Raw genomic sequence first — 20,709 nt, 5'->3', positions numbered from 1 at the left:
TTACATTAGTAAGCGGTTATTCATGCGAGTGTTGCAGACACTTTGTCTTCTTTTCTTCTTTTCTATTTTGTGTGATTGTTTTGTATTGTGCATGAGCAAGTTACCTATGAATGCACTAACAGACAACAAAAAAGGATAAAAAACCCATGCTACATTGGCATTTGCTGCTTTGAGGAGAACTCTACTCTGTCAACACAGTTTAGTTGCATAGCTGTTCTATAAACAGTATAACTACACTAACATTAATAAAGGTAGTAAGCCAGAAGTCATATCTGCTATTCTGGACCAAAACCCCTCCCTCAGATCCAGCATGATACCACAAGGGCAAATAACTAATCTGAGGCACAAAAGCACTTGAAATTAGAGAGGCAGTCTGAAGATGCCATGATCTGGAAGCAAGATGCCTGTGAGTGATGGCAGGGATTGTGGCTGAGAGATAACCCACAGATACAGGCATGACTCAAGGACGTGATTATTGTCACAGCGACGTGCCAGGTGTGTGCACCACTGCCTGGGGAGCCGCTCTTTTGTTCCACAGATACAAAACACTGAGAAGGAAAAATATCCCTTTCAGAAAAACTGCTGTTTATTCAGCAAAGGCCTTCGAAAAAAGTGTGGTGTACACACTGCATTTTTCAGCAACATAATGTGACCCACTGGCTAGAAATGAAGTGTTTACATAGTTTTATGACAATTGTTCGTCTGACTTTTTTAAAAGGCCACAAATCCAGACAATCGATCGCTTATTGAAAACCTATCCATGTTGCCTCAGACATCCCATCATCCTTTGGTAGAGTTTGATGATTTATTAAAGGGCAAGAGGTGTCAAGTGTTGTCTTGGTCTTGGTGAACTTTTCCTGACACTGCACTGCTGCATACAAGGCAGATTGTAAACCTAATCCAGTCTAATACTCACCTTTGCTCTCTCACATGGTAACTGCTCACTGGGGCCTGTGTATTCTACTGCTGCAGCAATGCAGGAGTAAACGACATAAAACAATTTGTGCTAGGGTAGTTGAACCCCCTCTGGGATTCCATTTGTATTATTACAAGAACATGGTTCTGCCCAGGTGCCATTGATCAAGGGTGCCAAAACATTATAGCATGAAAAAAATAAAATAATAAAAGAACACTATTATATATAATGCAGTCCTGTACAACATTAGCATAGGCTGTGGCCTTGCCATAGAGTTGAAGCACAAAACAAGTTTCATAAACAGTGAGTACAAGTTTCACGAATGTATTAATTGCAGGCTATATAACTCCCTATATCTCAACAACATGCAGATAAACAGGTTGTTGTAAAAACATACAGATGCTCTATGAATTAAGCAAGGTTTTAATTGTGTATTGGTTCTCCCCAACTAATTTCAATTAGAATTTCACTAGACTGGCTCCTGTTTGACGTTAAGTTTGAGGACATTCACATCTGCTTAATTCCCTGAATGATCAACGATCTGGCTTTTGAATGGTCAAACTGATTTAGAGCAGGTCAGAAATTATTGTCAGTCTGCAATTTGAGCAGTAGTGATTTACCACATGGCTGCTGTCAAAGATCTGTTATAATTTGGTGTAGTATTTGGGGCTGAGATTGTGTTGTGATACCAATGAAGTCAAACTGAACCCCACTGAACAGTTTTCAATGGAGCAAACTGATTGGACGTTCCATGTTTACATTCAGTGAGAGCACCACGTTGTGCCAGATTGATCGAGCAACAGAGCTTGAGCATTGAGGTAATGAGTCTTGCATCATTTGAACATTTATCAGTAGTCTGGTAACACATTCTGGGGTAGAGTTCCCCCTCTGCTGAAAGCAGAATAAGTATAAATAAACTCACATATAATCATAGGGGGAAAAGCATAGGCATAGCGAAAGATTATAAATGAGTGCAAACAAAACATTAGTAAAAAAATATAATATCAGACCATGAGAAAAGAATGTGTCCTGCAATCGGCTGGCGACCGGTTCAGGGTGTACCCCGCCTCCCGCCCATTGTAGCTGGGATAGGCTCCAGCCCCCCGCAACCCCGAAAGGATGGATGGATAATGGATGGATGGATGGATGGATGGTTGCATGCTTCTACCACCCAGTCAAGTTGCATTTGCATCCCTCAATATCAGAAACACCAATGAGCTTATGGTGGACAACAATGCTTCAAATATGGATGTTGCAGCAAAGAATCTACAAATTTTAAAAAATGGATGACAACACACATCTTCAACCCAGCACCACAGAAGATCTTTACAATCAGCACAGTCTCACCAATTCAGTATCTGAACAAATGTGAAATATGGTCACAATCTCCCCTTCTCTTCCTGAGTTATGGTGTTAAATAATGGCCAGAAAAGTGGCTTTGAAGATCACTCTGATGTCACAGTGAAGTTGACCTTTGACTTTTTGGATATAAAATATCATCACTTCATCATTTTATCCTCTGAGACATTTGTGTGAAATTTTTGTCATACTTAGCATATGAATTCTTGTCTTGTAGCCAAAAATGTGTTGTTTGTGGTCACAGTGACCTTTGACCACCAAAATCTAATCAGTTCATTCTTGAGTCCAAGTGGACATTTGTGTCAGATGTGATGAAATTCCCTCCAGGTGCTCCTAAGATTTCATGTTCAAGAGAACAGGACGGATGGACATACATACAGATGGACAATCTGAAAACATAATGCCTCCATGTTGGTTATAAAAATCAAACTAATGGTCCCTAAAGGCTAGAGAGATAAAATAAAGATGAGTCAAATACGCAAATTTAAAGTACAAAAAAATGTAAGTGCAGTCATGAGGTATAATAACCAATTCTGGTTGTTTTGTATAAATATATGAATCATTTTTGTTTAATGTACTTATTTATTTCTGTATGATTTGATTGTATTGCATTGTACATCTGGTTGTTCTGGAAGCAATAAATGACATTATCAGGGTTTAAGCTGTGAAGAGGAATTTTCATGAGCTTAAATTTCAGCTCATTTGTTTTCTACCTCTTTATTGAAAACTTCTTGCTTTTGCTATGTCTACCTACTCCGTTTAACACTGGCTCTGATGATTGCCTTGTGTTTGCAGGCCAGTAAGTCAAAGAGGCTTGTGATTGACCGAAAATGCATCATCCTCTGCATAAGGTACTGTACTGTACATGTCCATACACTCTTAAGGCCCATTTATACCCTCCGGATCCGGACGAAATCCGTCCGTCCGTCCCACATGTTGCCTCCGTAGGGGGCCTTCATACCTCCGTCCGTTATCAGCGTTTTGTCAGTGTGTCCTCTAGGGGGCAATGTTGAGTCATAAATTACAGAGCCGTTGTCATGGCAGCCTTTGCCTTGTCAGCATATACCGGCATCAGTAATGGCGTCAGTAGAGGAGGTTATTATAATGACAGTACTGAGAAATAGGAAAAAAAAGAAAAAAACAGAGGTCTGCGAGGCGGTGGCATGTAAGGCCACTGAATGAAGACCGATATGTAAATGGACAATTTTTCTCACTCGTGTTGCCCATGCGGGAAATGGATGAAGAAAGGCATTTCTCCTACTTTCGGATGTCCGCTGCAACCTTCGACCAGTTGCTTCACTGGTTCTCTTCTTCGTCGGTTTTTAGTTTGACTCTACACTGCCCCCACGACTTCCGGTGGTTTCGAGTGGTTTCGTCCGGAGAGCTCTGGATGGCTAAGCTCAGAGCCGACGGACATACTGACGGATGAAACAGCCTCCGGATACGGACGAAAGCGTCCGTATCCGTTATTTACGGAGGGTATAAATGGGCCTTTAGAGAGGAAGGGTTGCTGTGTTTTTAAAACTTGCAATGAAGTTATTAAGGCTCAGCACCCTGAGTTCCACCATTGAACCATTAATATGTATAAAGGCGCTGTACATGTTCATAGCTTCATAAATACATAGAGGTTACTCACAGACTCGTGGTCCATCAGGTCAGCCAGAACAAAGCAACGATACTGCTGCTGGCCAGGGAGAGGTTTGTTGTAGTAATCGTTGTATTTGTTTTCATCACCCAGAGTGAAGATCTCAGGCAGAGTTTCCAGCTTGGCAGCGATGTAAGGATGCAGGAAGTCCTGGCTCTGTCTCCTCTTTCTCTGAAGACTGCTGTCAGCACCAGCCTCCAGGAGCTGCCAGAGAGACAACACAACAAGAGACTTTGGAATGGGCATATCATGAAATGGCATGACAATGGAACATAAAAATATGACACAATGCAATTGATCTCTGAAGGAGAGGGTTTTTTTTTCTTGCCTCCTCCACACAGAGGTCTGAGGACATTATTTCAATTCCTTTCTTCACACAGTGCCCCCACAGCGCGGGCAGCTGTACCTCTGGAAGTAGAGTGGTTGTTTTGTTGTGTCCTGGGTTGTTTTGTTGATTATAATCCTATGAAAATATGTGACTTTAAATTCTAATCCACTTTCAATACTAATTCATTTCAATGTTGAGTATTACAGTTCTTCAACAAAAAGGTTCGTATACAAAAATGACATTTCCAGTGGTTTGTCACTGTTCTCCACAGTGATCCATATGAGTGCTCAGCTGATGTGTCGCCCCCATCCATACGACAAACTTTCCAGCAAGTTTCAGCAGCCAAACCTTATGCATTTTAAAAATGTGTTTTTAAAGTAAAGAAATTACCTTTAACTGACAGGAATTTCTTTTTTTATCGTGAAGTCCTTTAAAGGTATAATGTGTGACAATTGGCCACCTGTCGAAGGCTGCTCCAAACAAATAAGTGACAGTATATCACTGGAGTAACCACAAAGATTATTCTGTTAATACATCTACATTAAAATTCTCTCAGCAGTCTGATCAAAGCTCCAATTTGTGAAAATAGTCCCATATATTGGTAATTTTCAGAATCTATAGTGAGACAATAAACATTATTATGACAACATGAATTTAGTTAACAATATAAGGATTACCAGATAACAGAAATTCCTCTCAATTCTTGTCTATTCCTGAGTCTGGATAGAAAAAGACAACTGAATATACTGATTCACATCATGGACATGTCTTAATCATGGTGTGTTCATGAGTATTAATGGTATTCATTGATGTTTCAAATCCATCCTATGGTTCTATATGTACATGTAATTCCACTATTAAGGGTGATTCCAGTGAATAATCACATTGTGAGTATGGCTGTGGCTGTGGCCATAGGTAGGTGGACACATTTTTCCAATCTTTTGCTTTGGGGCTGTTTTTCTTGGTTTTGACCCTTAAGTTCTGTATAATGTAACCACTGTATGAATGGAACAGAATCACATATAAAGCCTTTCAATGCTACTAATGCAGTTGAGGTTAAATCCCTTTCTCTTCATACATCAGTGTACTGACCCAAGACAATTGTTGTAGTTCGATCCAAAAACTCTTGTTTGGTAAGTATTATCCTAGTTCAAGGAAAGGTGCACATTGGAAGATACCAGACACTTTATGATTAGACATGTTTGACAGCCTGCTGTGACCTTCAGAAGGAGGCCAGAAGGTCATGGCTTCATTATAGATGCTCAGCTGATTCTATTCTTTTCAAGTATGTGTGTCTGTTTGTGTGTGAGACATCTTTCTCCACCACCTGCTTCCTATCTTCTATCTTACAGCCAGACTTACCTGCCACTCATCAATGTTGAAGGTGACACTGACATAGAGGGAAAATTGTCACTACATTAACTGTGTAACTAGAGAGCGTGCAGGCGGGGAGGCTAGCAGGATTAGCAGTTAGCGGAGGCTCTGGTTAGTAAGTTAGCTCAGAGAGTCGGTAGACAGAGAAGTGGGGATACAAAACCAGGTCTTCACGCCGCTACGTTCACTAACCATACATGTGTTGTAAGACGTAGACAGCACGGCCAGCACCAACTCGTTACTGAGTCTTCTTTTGGGACTTCCTCCTCATGGATGGCATGAGACATCGCCGAACAACAAAACGGCTCTATATGCGCAACAAAAGGAGGTGCCACCACCTTGTGGCACTCTTCAGTATTGCAGTAATAGCAATTCAGACTCTGACTGTTACAACTGGCAAAGCATCAACCAGAGACCACATCTGCAACATTTTTTTTTTACTTGTGACAGCATGGTGGAGCATGTTTCTGCACCTTTTGTGCGTGCTTATGCTTGGCAGATATGTCATGCTGGATCTCATTGCCTTTCCCTCCACATGGTACATTAAAATCTGTGTGGTATATTTTACAAAAATCATGATTTTGTTGCTTTTCATTAAGTACAGGTAAGCCCGCTTTTTTTGCAAGTACTCCATCCCTCTCACATGCATATTCCTTTTTCCTCTTTTTTATTCTTCAATGACTCACACAGGGGAATGTAGCAAACATCACATTGGTCGAGCAGTAATGCTTCCCATCAACATGACAGTGTTTTTTTTGTTTTGTTGAAATGAACATGGAATAAGATACAGTATAGTAAAAGAATGCTTAAACAAGTAGGACTATGCCCTTCTCTAATTTACATGAGGGTACATCAGAAGTTGCCTTATAATCAGACCACCACTGAAAAGCTGCTAAAGTGCACCTAAATTACAATACTTGATGCCCATTTATGTGAGATATTGGCATGCTCCATGTCCAGCCACCGAAAACTAAGCTGATACTGAAGAAAAGAGGTATAAACCCACAGACACACTTGACTTTGTCTTTTAGGGGGGCTTTACATTAACTTTTAATTAATTTCCTGGAGACTTAACCAAACCTTAAAGGTACCCAGCTGATGATGTTTGAATTCCATTTAGTTGTTTGAGTTTCAAGGCCCTGGGTTTGTCCATGCTGGCTCACTGTCATGCTGTCATGGATACATGGATTAAACAGAGCCAAAATGAATGCTATTAGTAATACCTATACTTACCTGTTACCTGTACCTGTACTTCTACCAGCATGCACACAATGAGGTATGCACGAAGCATGTGGGCACCACTACGCATGATCCAGTCCAATGCAGAGGTTGGCAATACATGTTAAGTGGATGTATCCTTTGATTTTACACTTAACAGACATTAGTGCCTTTAATGAGGCAGTTACACTGCTATCTAGAAAATGTTCATAAATGAAAAATGGAAAAGGAATTCAACACTTTTATTAGGCCTCAAGGACACACACAATGGTCCAATGCAAAAAGAGTTATCATCAGTTTCATCAGTTTTGCCTGCAAGAGAGGTTAAACTTGGTTGTTGCATGAGGTCCCAGTGTATTTTGCTGAGAAACACTGAATTTAAACAGTTTGACACAAGGGAAATGAACCTTTAGCTCTAACCACTATTTACCTAACTGCGAGCCTAATCCTGAGCTCAACCACAAACCAAATCTTAAAAAAGACAAAGGTTTACCTTTATAGAAGAAACTTTTAAGGACTCACCTGAAATGAATGGTGAGTTCCTAAAAAGTGACAGTGTGAACAGAATTTGTCCCCTTTATATGACTTATGCAAGTACATGTTGACTCACCTCATATATATCCATGTCTTCAGGGTTCTCCCATCTTCTCAAAGAAGCCGGGGTGACAGGGACAACCACTATGTAGTACCATCTGTATCAAACACAGAGATGCAACTTCATTACACACCCCTATTTGTTCAAAACATTTAATATTTCACATCTCCTCATCTCCTCTTCTTAAAACCAATGGTTTAAGTACGGCTCTGGGGCTGATGAAAGGGTCTGGGCCGGGCATATAGAGATGGCATTAGTTTTCTTTCATTCTCCATCAGCCTTCACTTACTGCAGCTTACTTGTGGGCAATCTCTTCAGAGAACCAAACACTTGAAACACAATTAAGTCCTAGTAATTCATAGTGTCTTTCTTTTTGACTTGACTGGTTAATATTAAAAAATGACCTTTTACTGAATTGCAGCCTTTGCATTGGGATTCTTTTTGCAGATCAACTGTGGTTTTAAAGCTCAGCTCTTTAATAAAGTGCTTTTTGGAATCAGAGAGAGCGTAAGAGCAGCAGTGGGGTTATTGTTAATGTGGCCATGTTGGTGTAAGATGTAATCATGGCATTTTTGGGTTGTTTTGTTTGCTATCGAAACTACTCTGCCCTTAAAGGATTTCTCTGCTGCATCTGATAATTGGCTGGTTATTAAGGGGCAGGAACAGGACAAGAAATAAATATACAAGGCTTGTATTTGCTGTTGAATAGACCCCCTCATAGACAAGCTTGTATCTGAGCTACTGATTTAATAGAAAGCTAGAGTTACCACCTCGCGGTTGTATGCCTTCACCAAACTGTACTTTACGTTCATGTCTGTCCCTACTCATAAAGTTGTAATGACTTTGAAGGAATTTAATAAAAGGTATTAAGTATACTTTTGCTGAAATGGAAGTATCACTAAAGCACTACATTGACATATATGATTCCAGGAAAAGATTTCCAGTGAGAAACATGCTGTCTTCACTTAGAGGCTTTTTTTCCAGAGTTCAGAGGACTGATAGAGAGCTTCATCACATGGTGCAACAACAATCATCTGAAGCTCAGTATCACGAGAACCATTGAGCTTGTGGTGGAATACACTACTTCAAATGTGGAAGCTACTGCAAAAAAATTCAAAACGTGGATGCTTCACACACATTTTCAACCCAGCAGCACAGAACATCTCTACAATGAGCACAGTTTTAAGGTGGACACACAAGATGAATGTCACCAATTCAGTATCTGACCAAATGTAAAATATGGTCACAATCTCTCCTTCTCTTCCTGAGTTAGGGTGTCGAATAATGGCCAGAAAAGTGTTTTTGAAGATCATTATGATGTCACAGTGAAGTTGAACTTTGACCTTTTCGATATATCACTCCACCATTGCCTCCCATTAGACATTTGTGTGGAATTGAGTCATAATTACTGTGTAAAATTCTTGAGCTGTGGCCAAAAACACATTTTGTGAGGTCACAGTGACCTTTGAACACCAAATTCTAATCATTTCATACTTGAATCCAAGTGGATGTTTATGGCAAATGCATACTATGGTTTAAACGTACATGTAATTCCACTCTTGAGGCAAATGCAATATCTCCTCCTCAAAGCACTGAGGAGGGGATATTGCATTCACTGAGCTATTGCATCCATGAGATTGGAACATACCTATGTTTCATTCTCACAGGTCTTCAAACTGCTTATTGCAAAGACCAATACAATATAGTCATTACTTTCATACTTAACACTATGCAACTACAACTCTGACCTCATGAGTCATGCCTATTTTCTTTTGCACAGACCTGACAGGGACACCAGCAGGGGCCCTGGGAAGTCTGATGGCCACTTTACCACTCTCCTCCACATCGTGTTGGTATTGAGTTGGTTTCATCTTCAACAGGTCTGGAGCTGTTCGAATGGAAACTTGCTGCTGTAGGCCGCCGGCACTGTTCCCCCGGCTCATTAGCACAAAGGAATAATCAGTATCTGGCTGTAGCTGTGTGATCAGCTTTCTCTTCAGGCTGCCTTGAACCTCCACACTTTGCTGGTTGTACAGGATCTGAAGCCAGAATGAAGATTGTTACTACCGAGAGTCTGAGCTGATTACAAGTTAACTACCTGATGTCTAAATTGCCTTGACAAAAAAAATTATGGAGTCAGTCAGCCTGACTCTGTGCTAAGTGGAATACACCTATCAACACTTCCAAAGCTCACTGACTAACATGTTGTACCTTGTTTGTTTAAACTGTACACAAACAGATATTTAAAATGACACTCTTTATACTAAGGTTGATACGGGCAATCTACAACAGTTTTGTGCCATTAAGACAAGTAAAATCTTCAAGTGTGGAATGCATATCCTCAATTACAAGACATTTGAAAAGCAACTGATTTTTGATGCTAAGCTAACTATGTCATCATTTCAGGTATGTACTGAATAGACATGATGCTGCCAACTCACCCCAGGACAAGACAGTAATTGAGTGCATTCCCATTCCCTCTCTATAAGAATCCAACCTAACTTTCAAAATGTGTCTCAATTTTGTGTTTTCTCTGACTTTTTATAAATCCTTTCTTAGTACAGTAATTATTGGTGCATTTGTGGCATTATTGTAGTTGTCTTACATTACTGATTTCTGTGTTCTGCTTTTGATTCACTGTTTTGCGTTACAAGGTGTTATATAAATTAAGTATGATTTATTTACATATTATTAATTTAGTTGCTGATCTGTGGTCATAAACCTTGGTTTTTGTGCTTTAGCTTTTCCTCAGAGCTACATTCTGCCAAAGACCGCATGACAGGAAAGCATTTACCTTAACAAATAGCCAGTCACAAAGTAGCAGATGTTCAGTTAAGGAAGAAGAACATCCACAAAGTGTGTATCTCAGTTGATGATTACGTAACTTAAAATGTCTCATAGAAATTCCAACAATATAACAGTAGTCACACTGTATTGTGCTAATGATGCCACTTCATGTCACCATATGGTTCCTATTGTACGATAGCTACAGTCATTGTTTACCTACCATGAAACTACAAGCTATGGATGTTTCTTTTTATTCAGCACTCGGGTGCTCTTTTCTGTCTCTAAGGTTATTATTTGTTCTCCACCTAGTCATCCACATTATTGTCTGAAAGTATAAAATCAGACCATAGTTTTCATTCTGTTGCTACTGCTTTGATATTAAAACCTAGAAACCACTTTTAGTTGTTAAAGTAAATTCAATGGCTATGTTGGCTGATCTTACCTTGAGAGGCACTTGAGATTTGTAGGTTTCTGGCACTTCCCAGGTCAGCAGGACAGAGGTTTTCATCACAGCCTTCACACCAAAGTTCTTGGTGAACACTGAGGGAAGGTCTAGATGATTATTAGGTGGTTAATTTAATTGCATATATGACTGAGATGATTCAGAGTTGAGGAGGTGGTGCACAAAAGGAAGAAAATGAAGTTATATTTGAACTAAACTGATAGAACAATGCACTTATTTAGTAATTTCCTGTTTTTAATATTAATAATGGATCAAATGAATATGTGTTAGATGAAAGGTCTCACTCATACTGATGATTCTACAGATAATTATTACAACCTTCTTTTCAGCTCTACTGAGATTTTCAGCATTTTACAGCTCATTTGATGTTTGATTGAGACATTTCGTTTGACAGCCCTCAACTGTACTATTTTGGTTCAGTCTCACACCTGACATTTTGAATGTTGATATATATTACTTGTTCATTCTACATTTCTGTGATTGCTTAATTAACTAGAGCACACTGCAAGATTAAGAAGAGATGGTGGTATGGAATAGTTGATGGTAGAAATGTACAAATGGCAGTGGATGATAAGATTATCCGATTTTGAAGACTGATTTCAGTTTCCTTAGATATAAATGGAACTTGATTAATATTTTTCTTTAATTTGCCTAAAAACATCAAATTAATTAATTAAACAAACATAAAAATAACAAAACAAACAAAGAACTAGAATATAAATTTGCTATATATAACATGTCAATTCTGGCTGTCACATTCTTTTCAGTCCAATTATAGCAGCTCTAAAAATGCAGCCTTAAATGCCTTATAATAAGCACTAACGGAAAATAAAAAGCTGGGTTTACACTCCTTTACCAACCTGGGTCTGTGAGAGAAAAGAACCAGCCATCTGTTGGTTAAACTGTTTAAAATGAGAGACAGAACTATCCCATGAAATAGACCACCTTGTTGAGTTGGCTGACACTACAAAACCCATACAAGCTGGCATTCAACACACAGCAGGTTATAAAGTTGGAATAGACTTTCACTGACTGCATGACATTTGCTGGATGCATGCTAAATCTGCTGCCGTAGGCAGGCCTGGCCATTGTCCCGTTTGGGACTTGTTCATCCACTGTGTGAGAGACCCAGATGCTTTCCACAGAAAAGCTGTGAGGAGCTGCTGTGTGATACTCTTTACCAAAAACAGGTTAAGGTGATGTACATTTATCAAACCAAGCAGTTTGTCTTCATTCTTGAAATCTTCTCTCTTGTGTAACCAAACATCCTGTTGAAAAGTACTTAATATGAGGCCTCCAAAAAAAATCTCATCTTTGTGTGGCCAATCTTTGTTGTCATGTCTGGAATGGTTTCAGTGCTGCTCTTTGTGGCAGTGGTTTTCCCCAACTGTACTTACAGTGGGTGTTTTCCATCCTACAGGACAATCAACACAATGACGAAAAGTTAAATCTGAGGTGATTTCAACCAGTGTGGTTTGGGTTTACAATGGAAAATACTTCAAGAATTGGGGACTGGTTGGTTTGACAAACACACATCTTGTTAACTTCCCCACCTCTGATAAAGAGCATTATACAGCCCCCTCCCTAAACTTTTCTTGGATGAGACAGTGCCAGATGGAGCTAGCCCTGGCACTGGCACAACATACACTGAAGGAAAGAAGAGTGAAGCTGTGACTGTAGTTGCAGTCTGTGGAAATACTGAATTTTGCTTGCTGTTGACATTGGTAAGATCAATAAAATACTAATGACAATGCAACCTGCTGCAGGATAAGAAAAAAAAAGTTCAGATTTTTTCTGTCTATACCTGTTTGGTAATTCACTGGCTCGAAATGAACATGTTTGCACTAATTTTGGTGCTTATTTTGGCAGAAAAACATCCAATCCCAAACACAGGGCAAATTTTGATGGCTTGAGTTGGCAGAGACCTCTCGAAAACCACAACACTCTGTTCATGCAAGTAAGGCCTCTTTCTGTTTTCTCCACGTTTATTTCATATGTACAGCAGATTGATTTGTGCTTTATAATACAAGTTTTAATGTGAATGAGGGTGAGTTTTACCAATAATATCACCCATCTGAATGTATTCCACCGAACTGGAGTTCCATAGATATATCAACTGATGTTCTGTTTGATGAGCCGATGAACCAGCAACTTGCAGAATCCCAAGTCTTTTGCATGCAGTTGAGTAAATACTTGCAGTCATCACACAGCAGCAGGAATGATACGTGTGTTTCATTTACAGTCTCTGACTTGAGAGAGGGGCTGTTTGTAGATTTACTAGATGTCACAGCAGCAGCACCCTCATTAATTATTTAAATCTCCTGACAGGTTCTAACCGTTTTTTTTTTTTTTTTTTGGTCTTTCCCCCGTTAATGAATAAGGGCTGATATTATGCAATGACCTCTCTCAGAGCCTCTCAACCTATTTCACTTGCTGCTGCCTGTGGTCATGCCCATGTGTGTCTGAGCCTGGATATTGTATTTGTGTTTGCACTCAGGAAAATAGAGCTCTAAATGTCCAAATAAGGGAGTCCTGTATGTGCTGATGTCAGATGAAGCTACAGTATGCTGTTTACAAGCAAAATGCAGTACTAATAAATAGCCTCACCTGGCATGGAGGTGGACATGGTTCTGCTCTGAATGCTGGGGCTGATGGGTCCTCCCCCTTTGCTGGTGAAAGCTTGGATTCTGATGTCGTAGGTTGTGTCAGGCTGCAAATCTTGAATGGTCATCTGTGTGTCTGTGGTACTGTTGGTGTTGTTGTGCTGGCTATTGATATCTCGATACACCACCACATACTTGACAATCTTCCCATTCCTCTCTGCCAGAGGAGGGGGGTCCCAGGCCAGCTTGGTGGAGGTGGCGCTCAGACCTACCACACTCAGATTCTGGGAGTAGCTGCTGGGAATGTCTTCAGGGGTGCTGATCTCCTTTATATATTCTTCCCCATTGCCTGCTCGATTTTTGGCGCACAGTTTAAAGATGTAGGTGGCTCCCTTGTGGAGGCCGGTGACTGTGAAATGATCATCTGTCTGTCTGAAGTCTTTGACAATGAAAGCTTCTTCCTCTGCTCTCTTGTACTGCAGCTGGTATCCTATATGCTCCCCCACCATCTCCTTAGGGGGCTGCCACTGGATCAGGGCAGTGTTCCCTATGGTGGTGCTGATCATCATAGTGGGCTTGCCAGGCACTAGAAGACAGAAACCATTCTCCAACATTCCCCTATCTTGATCACTTGAAAACAAAGCACATTACTCTTATCTGGCCCAGTTTTCACTATAGACTAATTTAAGATCTCATAATTGCAAGGTTAGGATATTGGGTACATACATTGTAGTCACCAAAGTAAATGCTGACATCTTTAAAAACAAGTCAGGCACAGCATAAAGCACAAGCAGCGAGACAATCATGTAGCTTGTCAGCAAACCAAACGTTTTGCCAGATTACTTTGAAGATAGAATTGACAATGAATGCACCCATAATGCCACAAACAATCCCTCTCTGCACAGGAAAACTGTGTGCAAACATCTGGGGACAGTATGTTTAGTCAAAGTTGAACCTGGAATTTGTTTGTTTTTGTGTTGTGTCGGGCTCTGTGGATTCTACCAAACTGCAGTAGGAGCAGTTGGTGGGACCAATGGAGCTGTTTTTTCTCACAGATTACATGTTTCATGTACTGCTGTCTGGGCATAGGGGCAGTTTTAGCAAATATGACAAAAAATTACTTTTATCCAAGTCACCTCCTGCAGCTTTAACCCTCAGTGGCTTTTTGCCTCTGTGGCAGATTAGGAAATCATGCAGATCCTGTTGGTAACAGTGGTTTGCTATGATTGTAAAAATATTCATTTTAAAAATGGGTTGCCTAATGGGTCGATGCAACACACATAAATCTACAGACTGCTCATACCTGCTCCTGTTGTGGTTACCACCCTGGACTTGCTGCGAGCTCCATCACCCTTGGTGGTGTATGCAGCCACAGTCACAGAATAGGTAGTCTCTGGAAGCAGACCTGTTATAATGGCCTCCTGTGTGGTTGAAATACAGACAAGAAGAAAGAGAGAGGGGGGGAGATGGGGCAAGAGACAGACAAGAAAGAGACACAGAGAAATGGAGACAGGGTGGAAAAGAAAGAAAAAGACAGAGAGAAAAGGGCAGCAACATTCAGGTTGAGACAACGGCCTCAGTTGAATTGGCATGCTGTCAGCCAGTTTACTGTAACAGGCACATCAGACAAGTCAGGGGCACACAACATGCTTCACATTTCCAACACTCCAGATTGTTTATGTAAACTGCTCTTTTCAGGAAAAGGTCAAGTGAGGTCCATGGATGGAAACCTGGAGTGTGTCTAGAGGAAATCGTTCATCAAGATCATGGTTCCTGGTTGTTGACTAGAGTGTTAGTGTATAAGCTCCTTGGAACATTGACTATGAACAGAAAAAGAGCATGTTGCAATATCTATGTCAGTACCTGGAATTAGATATGAAGTAGATAGAAATTCTAAATGCTCCTAACCCATTATTGGCTATAAAGATGCTATTTATAAAATAATGTAAACAGTACTTCCAAAAAATGTGTGGCTAAACTTGGTTCTTAGTTTTGCATTTTTGTATTTTAGATCAAGAAACACATTCAGTCAGAAGATTAACCAGGTTGTGAAGAATTTACCCAGGTGATCTATATCACTTTTCATGTTATTTAGAGATAAAAACAAATCATTGCACAGCAAAACTGTGCATGCATATCAATGCCAAGTATGGAAGATCAAAGTGCAGAAGGAGGTGGGTCTTTAAACTATGACAGATTATGACCTAATGGGCAGTTTTTATTTTATTTTATTTTTTCTTGTCTTTAAGTTTGACTAACCTGAATGTTTGTTTATAACCTATCTGACTGCTCCTGTTTGCCATTCTGTTGGACTTCTTTGTAGCAATGTTTTAATATTCCAAGATGATGGTGGGGTGTCAGCAATAATAACAAGTAAAGGCATATCTTTCAGCTCTGCACTGATGGTTTAAGCACAATATCACAATGCAGAGGGTGTTTTAATGCAGTTTTAATGTTGTTGCCATGCCATGTTCCCACAGCATGGTGCAGAATGGCACGGCTTGATTCTACTCACTCTGCTTTTTCCATTGTGGCCAGTGTCTGTTACCTGGTACTTTTTTGGTTTCACCTCTGTTGAGGTTCCAAGTGAACCGAGCCGACACTAAACAGTGATGTGAAAACACTGTAGACAAGCCACAATCCATAGCAACTGCATTTTTTATGCACTTGACCCAGATTTTAAAATTGGCAGCCTGTTTCAAGTATAAAGAACACCATCCCTTCCACAGTTTCTGTTATAAGAGTAGTTCCCTTTTTTCTGCCCACACACATCAGATGTTCATACATGCTCCTCCACTGTTCTTGTCAATACAGCAACATGTACCGTTCCCCTCTGTCAGCTGTTGGGAGTCCATTAAAAGGCTTGGAAAAGGCCTACTAGTCTCAGACAGCTGTGGATTCCATTCTAGTGCTGCTCCTGAGTGATGAGTGGAGGAGCAGCAGAGATGAAGCAGCTAGTGATGACAGAATAATGGCAGCAGGGTGGAGGTGGAGGTGTGAGTGTGTGCAGAGGGATGATAGTTCCAGCAGAGAATACCCAGTGAGTTCCATTTCCCTCATCAAACTGGCACTTCTGTCTAAAGCCCAGGGCTTGCTGTGTCATGGAGATGACAGTGCAAATTAACAAGGTCCTGCCAAAGCAGTCAGGGGTTCTGAAACAACCAAAGCACTAATTATTATTTTATGGCTGGCAATTTTATATCACAGGATGTTTAAAAGGTTTTTCTTTTTTCTAATTTAAGAACAGACATCTACAGAGCAGAATTCAGATGGGGCTTTAAGAGATATTTCCCGCCTTTCTGTCTTCTCTGCAGAGCAAAGAGGGTGAAAGATAAAAGAGAAATGCGACTAATGTGAGGCTACCGAACTCCTCTAAAAGCCTCATTATTTTAATCTGGTGGTATTCCTTTTCATTTTTGTTGCCAGAGACTTTCATGCATTTAGAAAGACAAAAAAATTCAACTGGGCTTTAATCTGTCTTTTTTAATGCTGGTTGTGGGGATGAATTTCAGACGACTAAACAGATGAAACCTTTTACATTAACATGGAAGATGTCACTCCTGTGAGGGCAAAATCTGGTTTAACGGGATCCAGTCAATTAGCAGTGACTTCTAGTGTGTCAGACATCAATTGCTGCTGTCCTCCACATCCCTCCCTTTCCAACCCTCACAGTCAGCAGAGAGGTTCTACAAATGTTGGGAACACCTCCACTACAAAAGCTCATTAGCAGTTACCCCATTGTGCTGATTCATCCCCACTGAGACCAACACTAAGGCTTGCATACAGGTAGGCCACAGATTAAGGGCCTAAAGTCTAGTCTGGGTCACTTCACCCAATTTATAGAAGAGCATTTTATCAGACTCCCTTTCAGTGGTATCTGATGCAGGTAACATTGGATTTATTCCCCCCAGCGATTTTTGTCCCCGATCCAATGCATTCATCCATTCATACTGTTTGAAACTTTGGTCAGGCATGTAACAAGTGGGAGTCCACACACACACACACACACACACACACACACACACACACACACACACACACACACACACACACACACACACACACACACAAAATTAAACTGCAAAGATATGGCAACCATGAGGAGATACTGAAGTTGCCCATCAACAGAGAGATTAGCATAAGAGAGCAGCTCTGTTGTGCCTTTCTGCCTTAATGACCCATCCAAGCTCCTATAAGAAGAAAACAGAGCAGCGGAGGAAGCCAGATGGGTGGACTAACACAATTATTATTATCCACTTATCCTGTGCAGGATAGTGGTTGTTGGGTGGGGGTCTGGGGAATGTCCCTGGCCCAAGCATTCACAACTACGGGCAAATTAGAGTTGCCAATGAACATAACCAGCATGTTTTCTGGTATAATTAAGCAGTTCCTTGAAATATTGCCTCAATTTAAATGAAACTTAAAATAATATATAAAGGAACAGCTGAATGAATAGATAAATAATTGAAAAAAATGAGAGAGATGATAGATACATAGATGGATTATATATAGATATAAAAATGACACACATATATACACATATATACATGTATATATATATGTGTGTGTATATCTATATACACACATGTATATATATATATATAAATTTAACACTACATATATATATACACACACGTGTGTGCGTGTGTGTATGTGTGTGTGTGTGTGTGTGTGTGTGTGTGTGTGTGTATATATATATATATACTAGTGCTGTCAAAAATAGTTATTAACGCGTTAACGCAAATCAATTTTAACGGTGTCATTTTTTTATCGCAAGATTAACATTTTTTGTGACCTACTGAACTTGTATTTTTTTTTATAAGCTGTGGCCACTGCTAGTAACGTAAGAAAAATACAGGGGAACTGAGTTCTCACCATAGTACATCCAGTCTGAAATACCACTTGATGGCCAAACAGATGGCGAATGCGAATTCTCCGCAACTAAGAACAAGCTTACTGCAGCCATAGCCAAGTAATGTTCATTCTTTCTGGAGAGAAATAAGAGGCTGGGTTGATGAGCCTCTGGTGAATAAACAGAAGAGCATTATAGTCTGACTGCTTGTATGTTCAAAGGAAACTTAAGAAAGGAAAGTTTAAGCCATGGTTTAACTGCACTATAGGCTGAGTCCTAGTTTACAATGATGTGCACTTTGTAACTTTATCTTGTATCACCCTGTTTTGATCCCTTAGAAAGGGTTGTTGAAGGGGCTTTTTTCTAACGTTGCGATTAATCACGAGTTAACTATGACATTCGTGAGATTAATCACGATTAAAAATTTTAATCCACTAACACTAACTAAGCCTGCAAATAGCTGTACTGTACATTGCCAGTATCTGTGGATTTTTATTGGCAAATAAACCAACAGGAGCTGAACTCAGGTAGATTCAACAATCTGGCTTTATTGCATGGAAGGTACCACAAAACAAACCTTGGCTTTAATAAAATAATGTAATCGCAGCAGGGCACCAAACTAGTCTCTCTACACTAATTTGACAAATACCATTTACCATGTAGTCTGGAATACATCTGTGTGTGCATATTTGTGTGAGTGCTCTGTAATACCATGGCAGGTAAACCGATATTCATCCCTGGGCCCAGACAAACAGACACTTTACTTCCAGCATGAAATCAAAAGACGTTTATAGCTGCAACTCCTCAGAGACTGGGAGGCTGTGATCCGAGGTGGCTGTGAAAATACACACCAACACACAACATACAGACACACACAGACATACACACACACAGACACACACACACACACACACACACACACACACACACACACGGTATCCAGTTGTCGCAGTTGTCATCCTGATCTTCAGTAGTAAAGTCTTATGTCACTGTGTTCAAAGCCCACTGGACGACACCATGCCCCCCCAATAAAATAAAAATAAAAAACACATGCACACACCCTTCATACAATCAAAAGTCACTGTTGAAACAAGCCTGGCACTCAGGGAGAAGAGTTTTAAAAGGCCTTTCCCTTGTTTTTTGAGGAGTTGTCAGTTCTCTTGAAACCTGAACAATCTCCCTGTAAGAAAATTGGGGATAGGGATGGAAGGACGTTGTTTTAAAAGGTAATTTGGGTTTCTTACATCTTGGGTCTTATTTTCATAGCTTGGGCCATTATTTCTAATAATGATAATATTGTGTACACACAATTTAATTGCTGAGATCTGAGAACATGGCAATATTGTTTCCTGACTGCTCTTCTTCTTTTTTTTTTTTTCTTTTAACCATCTCACATCATCTCAGCTATTAAGTTAGTGCAATGTTTTTTGCGACAGACAGGGACAACGGACAAAAATACAAAAATAATGTCCATGTCATTATTAATATTATTATTGATAACAATGGTACGTATATTGATGTAATAAGCTAGAATGAGCAATTTCACTTGGAAAAACATGACCTGATATTTTATCTGGTTTAAATGAACACAAATTCATCTGGAGGTAATTTGGTGGGATCCTCCAATCTTACATGTGCTAGTAGCACTGGTAGTGGTAAATGCAAAAATCAGATATCAATATTCAGTAAATGTATCCAGATAGAGATGTCTGTCAGGTTTCTCATTTTAGAGTGATCAAAAGAGAGGAGGATAAGTGGATCAACAACTGTGTTAGTCACCGTGCAGAGAATGGAGAGATGTTATGACAGAATACACACTCCCAATAACCCCTGTCCACCCAACACACACTGTGGCTCCTCACGTAGTCAGTTGAGTCCTCATCAGTCCACTGATGAAAAGGACAAATGAGGAAGAAGAGTTGTAAAAAAATGTGAAAAAAGTGAACTCAATAGAATTTACTTGAGGCCATTCTATGAGCTGATCAGCATGCTGAATGACAGCAGTCATTAGTGACTGAAGAAGAGGAAGAGCTGCCTAGAGAGGCTTTAAATTGCATGTCGTCGCTTTCTTAAAATAATCGCCTAAGTCGCTTTTTCAAGTTCTTCAGAAAACTTTTACCAGAAGTGGGCAGCATCATAAAGAGCTGATTTAGGCAAAATAAAACAAACAAACAAACGAACAAACAAACAGAAGAATTTGAGAAGGTGACGATGTTGTAATGGAGGTAATGTGTGAATGTGTGTATGTGTGTGCACCCCTGTGTCTGTGTAATGAGGGTTCCTCTACATAGTGCCACCTGGTGAGACGAGTCTGGCCCATGCTGATGAGGGTTCCCTGCTGGGTGACTTGGCAGGGAGGAATTCAAAAAAGAAAGGAAATGGCTGCCAGGGCCCTCCATGCCTCCAGTCAGGACACTGAGATGGTCTAGAGCCCAGACCACTTACTCACCTGCAACAGGAACCCTTTTGCTTCAACACAGACACTAAAGCATACTTACACTTTCCTCTATCAACCACATAGTGTGTTATTGTAACTCATTGTCATGACTCTCACTGTTACCCTGATGAA

The 20,709-nt window shown here is 40.1% G+C and overlaps 1 protein-coding gene across 6 annotated transcripts in view; it reads right to left on the bottom strand.

Annotated features, from left to right (window-relative positions):
• The window catches only part of ptprfa (protein tyrosine phosphatase receptor type Fa), a 365,864-nt gene that overhangs the window by 71,942 nt on the left and 273,213 nt on the right, over positions 1-20,709 (bottom strand). For 4 of the 6 annotated variants that reach the window (XR_011602126.1, XM_070961026.1, XM_070961028.1 and 1 more), the window contains exons 13-18: positions 14,592-14,709; positions 13,293-13,874; positions 10,665-10,774; positions 9,218-9,474; positions 7,451-7,532; positions 3,912-4,124 (exon numbers count right to left, since the gene is read on the bottom strand). Coding sequence is in view for 5 of the 6 variants with exons in the window: in XM_070961026.1 (XP_070817127.1) it covers positions 3,912-4,124; positions 7,451-7,532; positions 9,218-9,474; positions 10,665-10,774; positions 13,293-13,874; positions 14,592-14,709 (1,362 nt within the window). In the remaining variant the exon portion in view is untranslated. The remainder of the gene's footprint in view (positions 1-3,911; positions 4,125-7,450; positions 7,533-9,217; positions 9,475-10,664; positions 10,775-13,292; positions 13,875-14,591; positions 14,710-20,709) is intronic. The other 2 variants (XM_070961029.1, XM_070961030.1) reach the window with 1 other exon arrangement.

This window comes from Chaetodon trifascialis, chromosome 4 (assembly GCF_039877785.1).
Source record: "Chaetodon trifascialis isolate fChaTrf1 chromosome 4, fChaTrf1.hap1, whole genome shotgun sequence".
NCBI lineage: Eukaryota > Metazoa > Chordata > Actinopteri > Chaetodontiformes > Chaetodontidae > Chaetodon > Chaetodon trifascialis.
The sequence above is the reverse complement of the archived record's forward strand: the minus strand, read 5'-3'. Positions and strand labels throughout refer to the sequence as shown.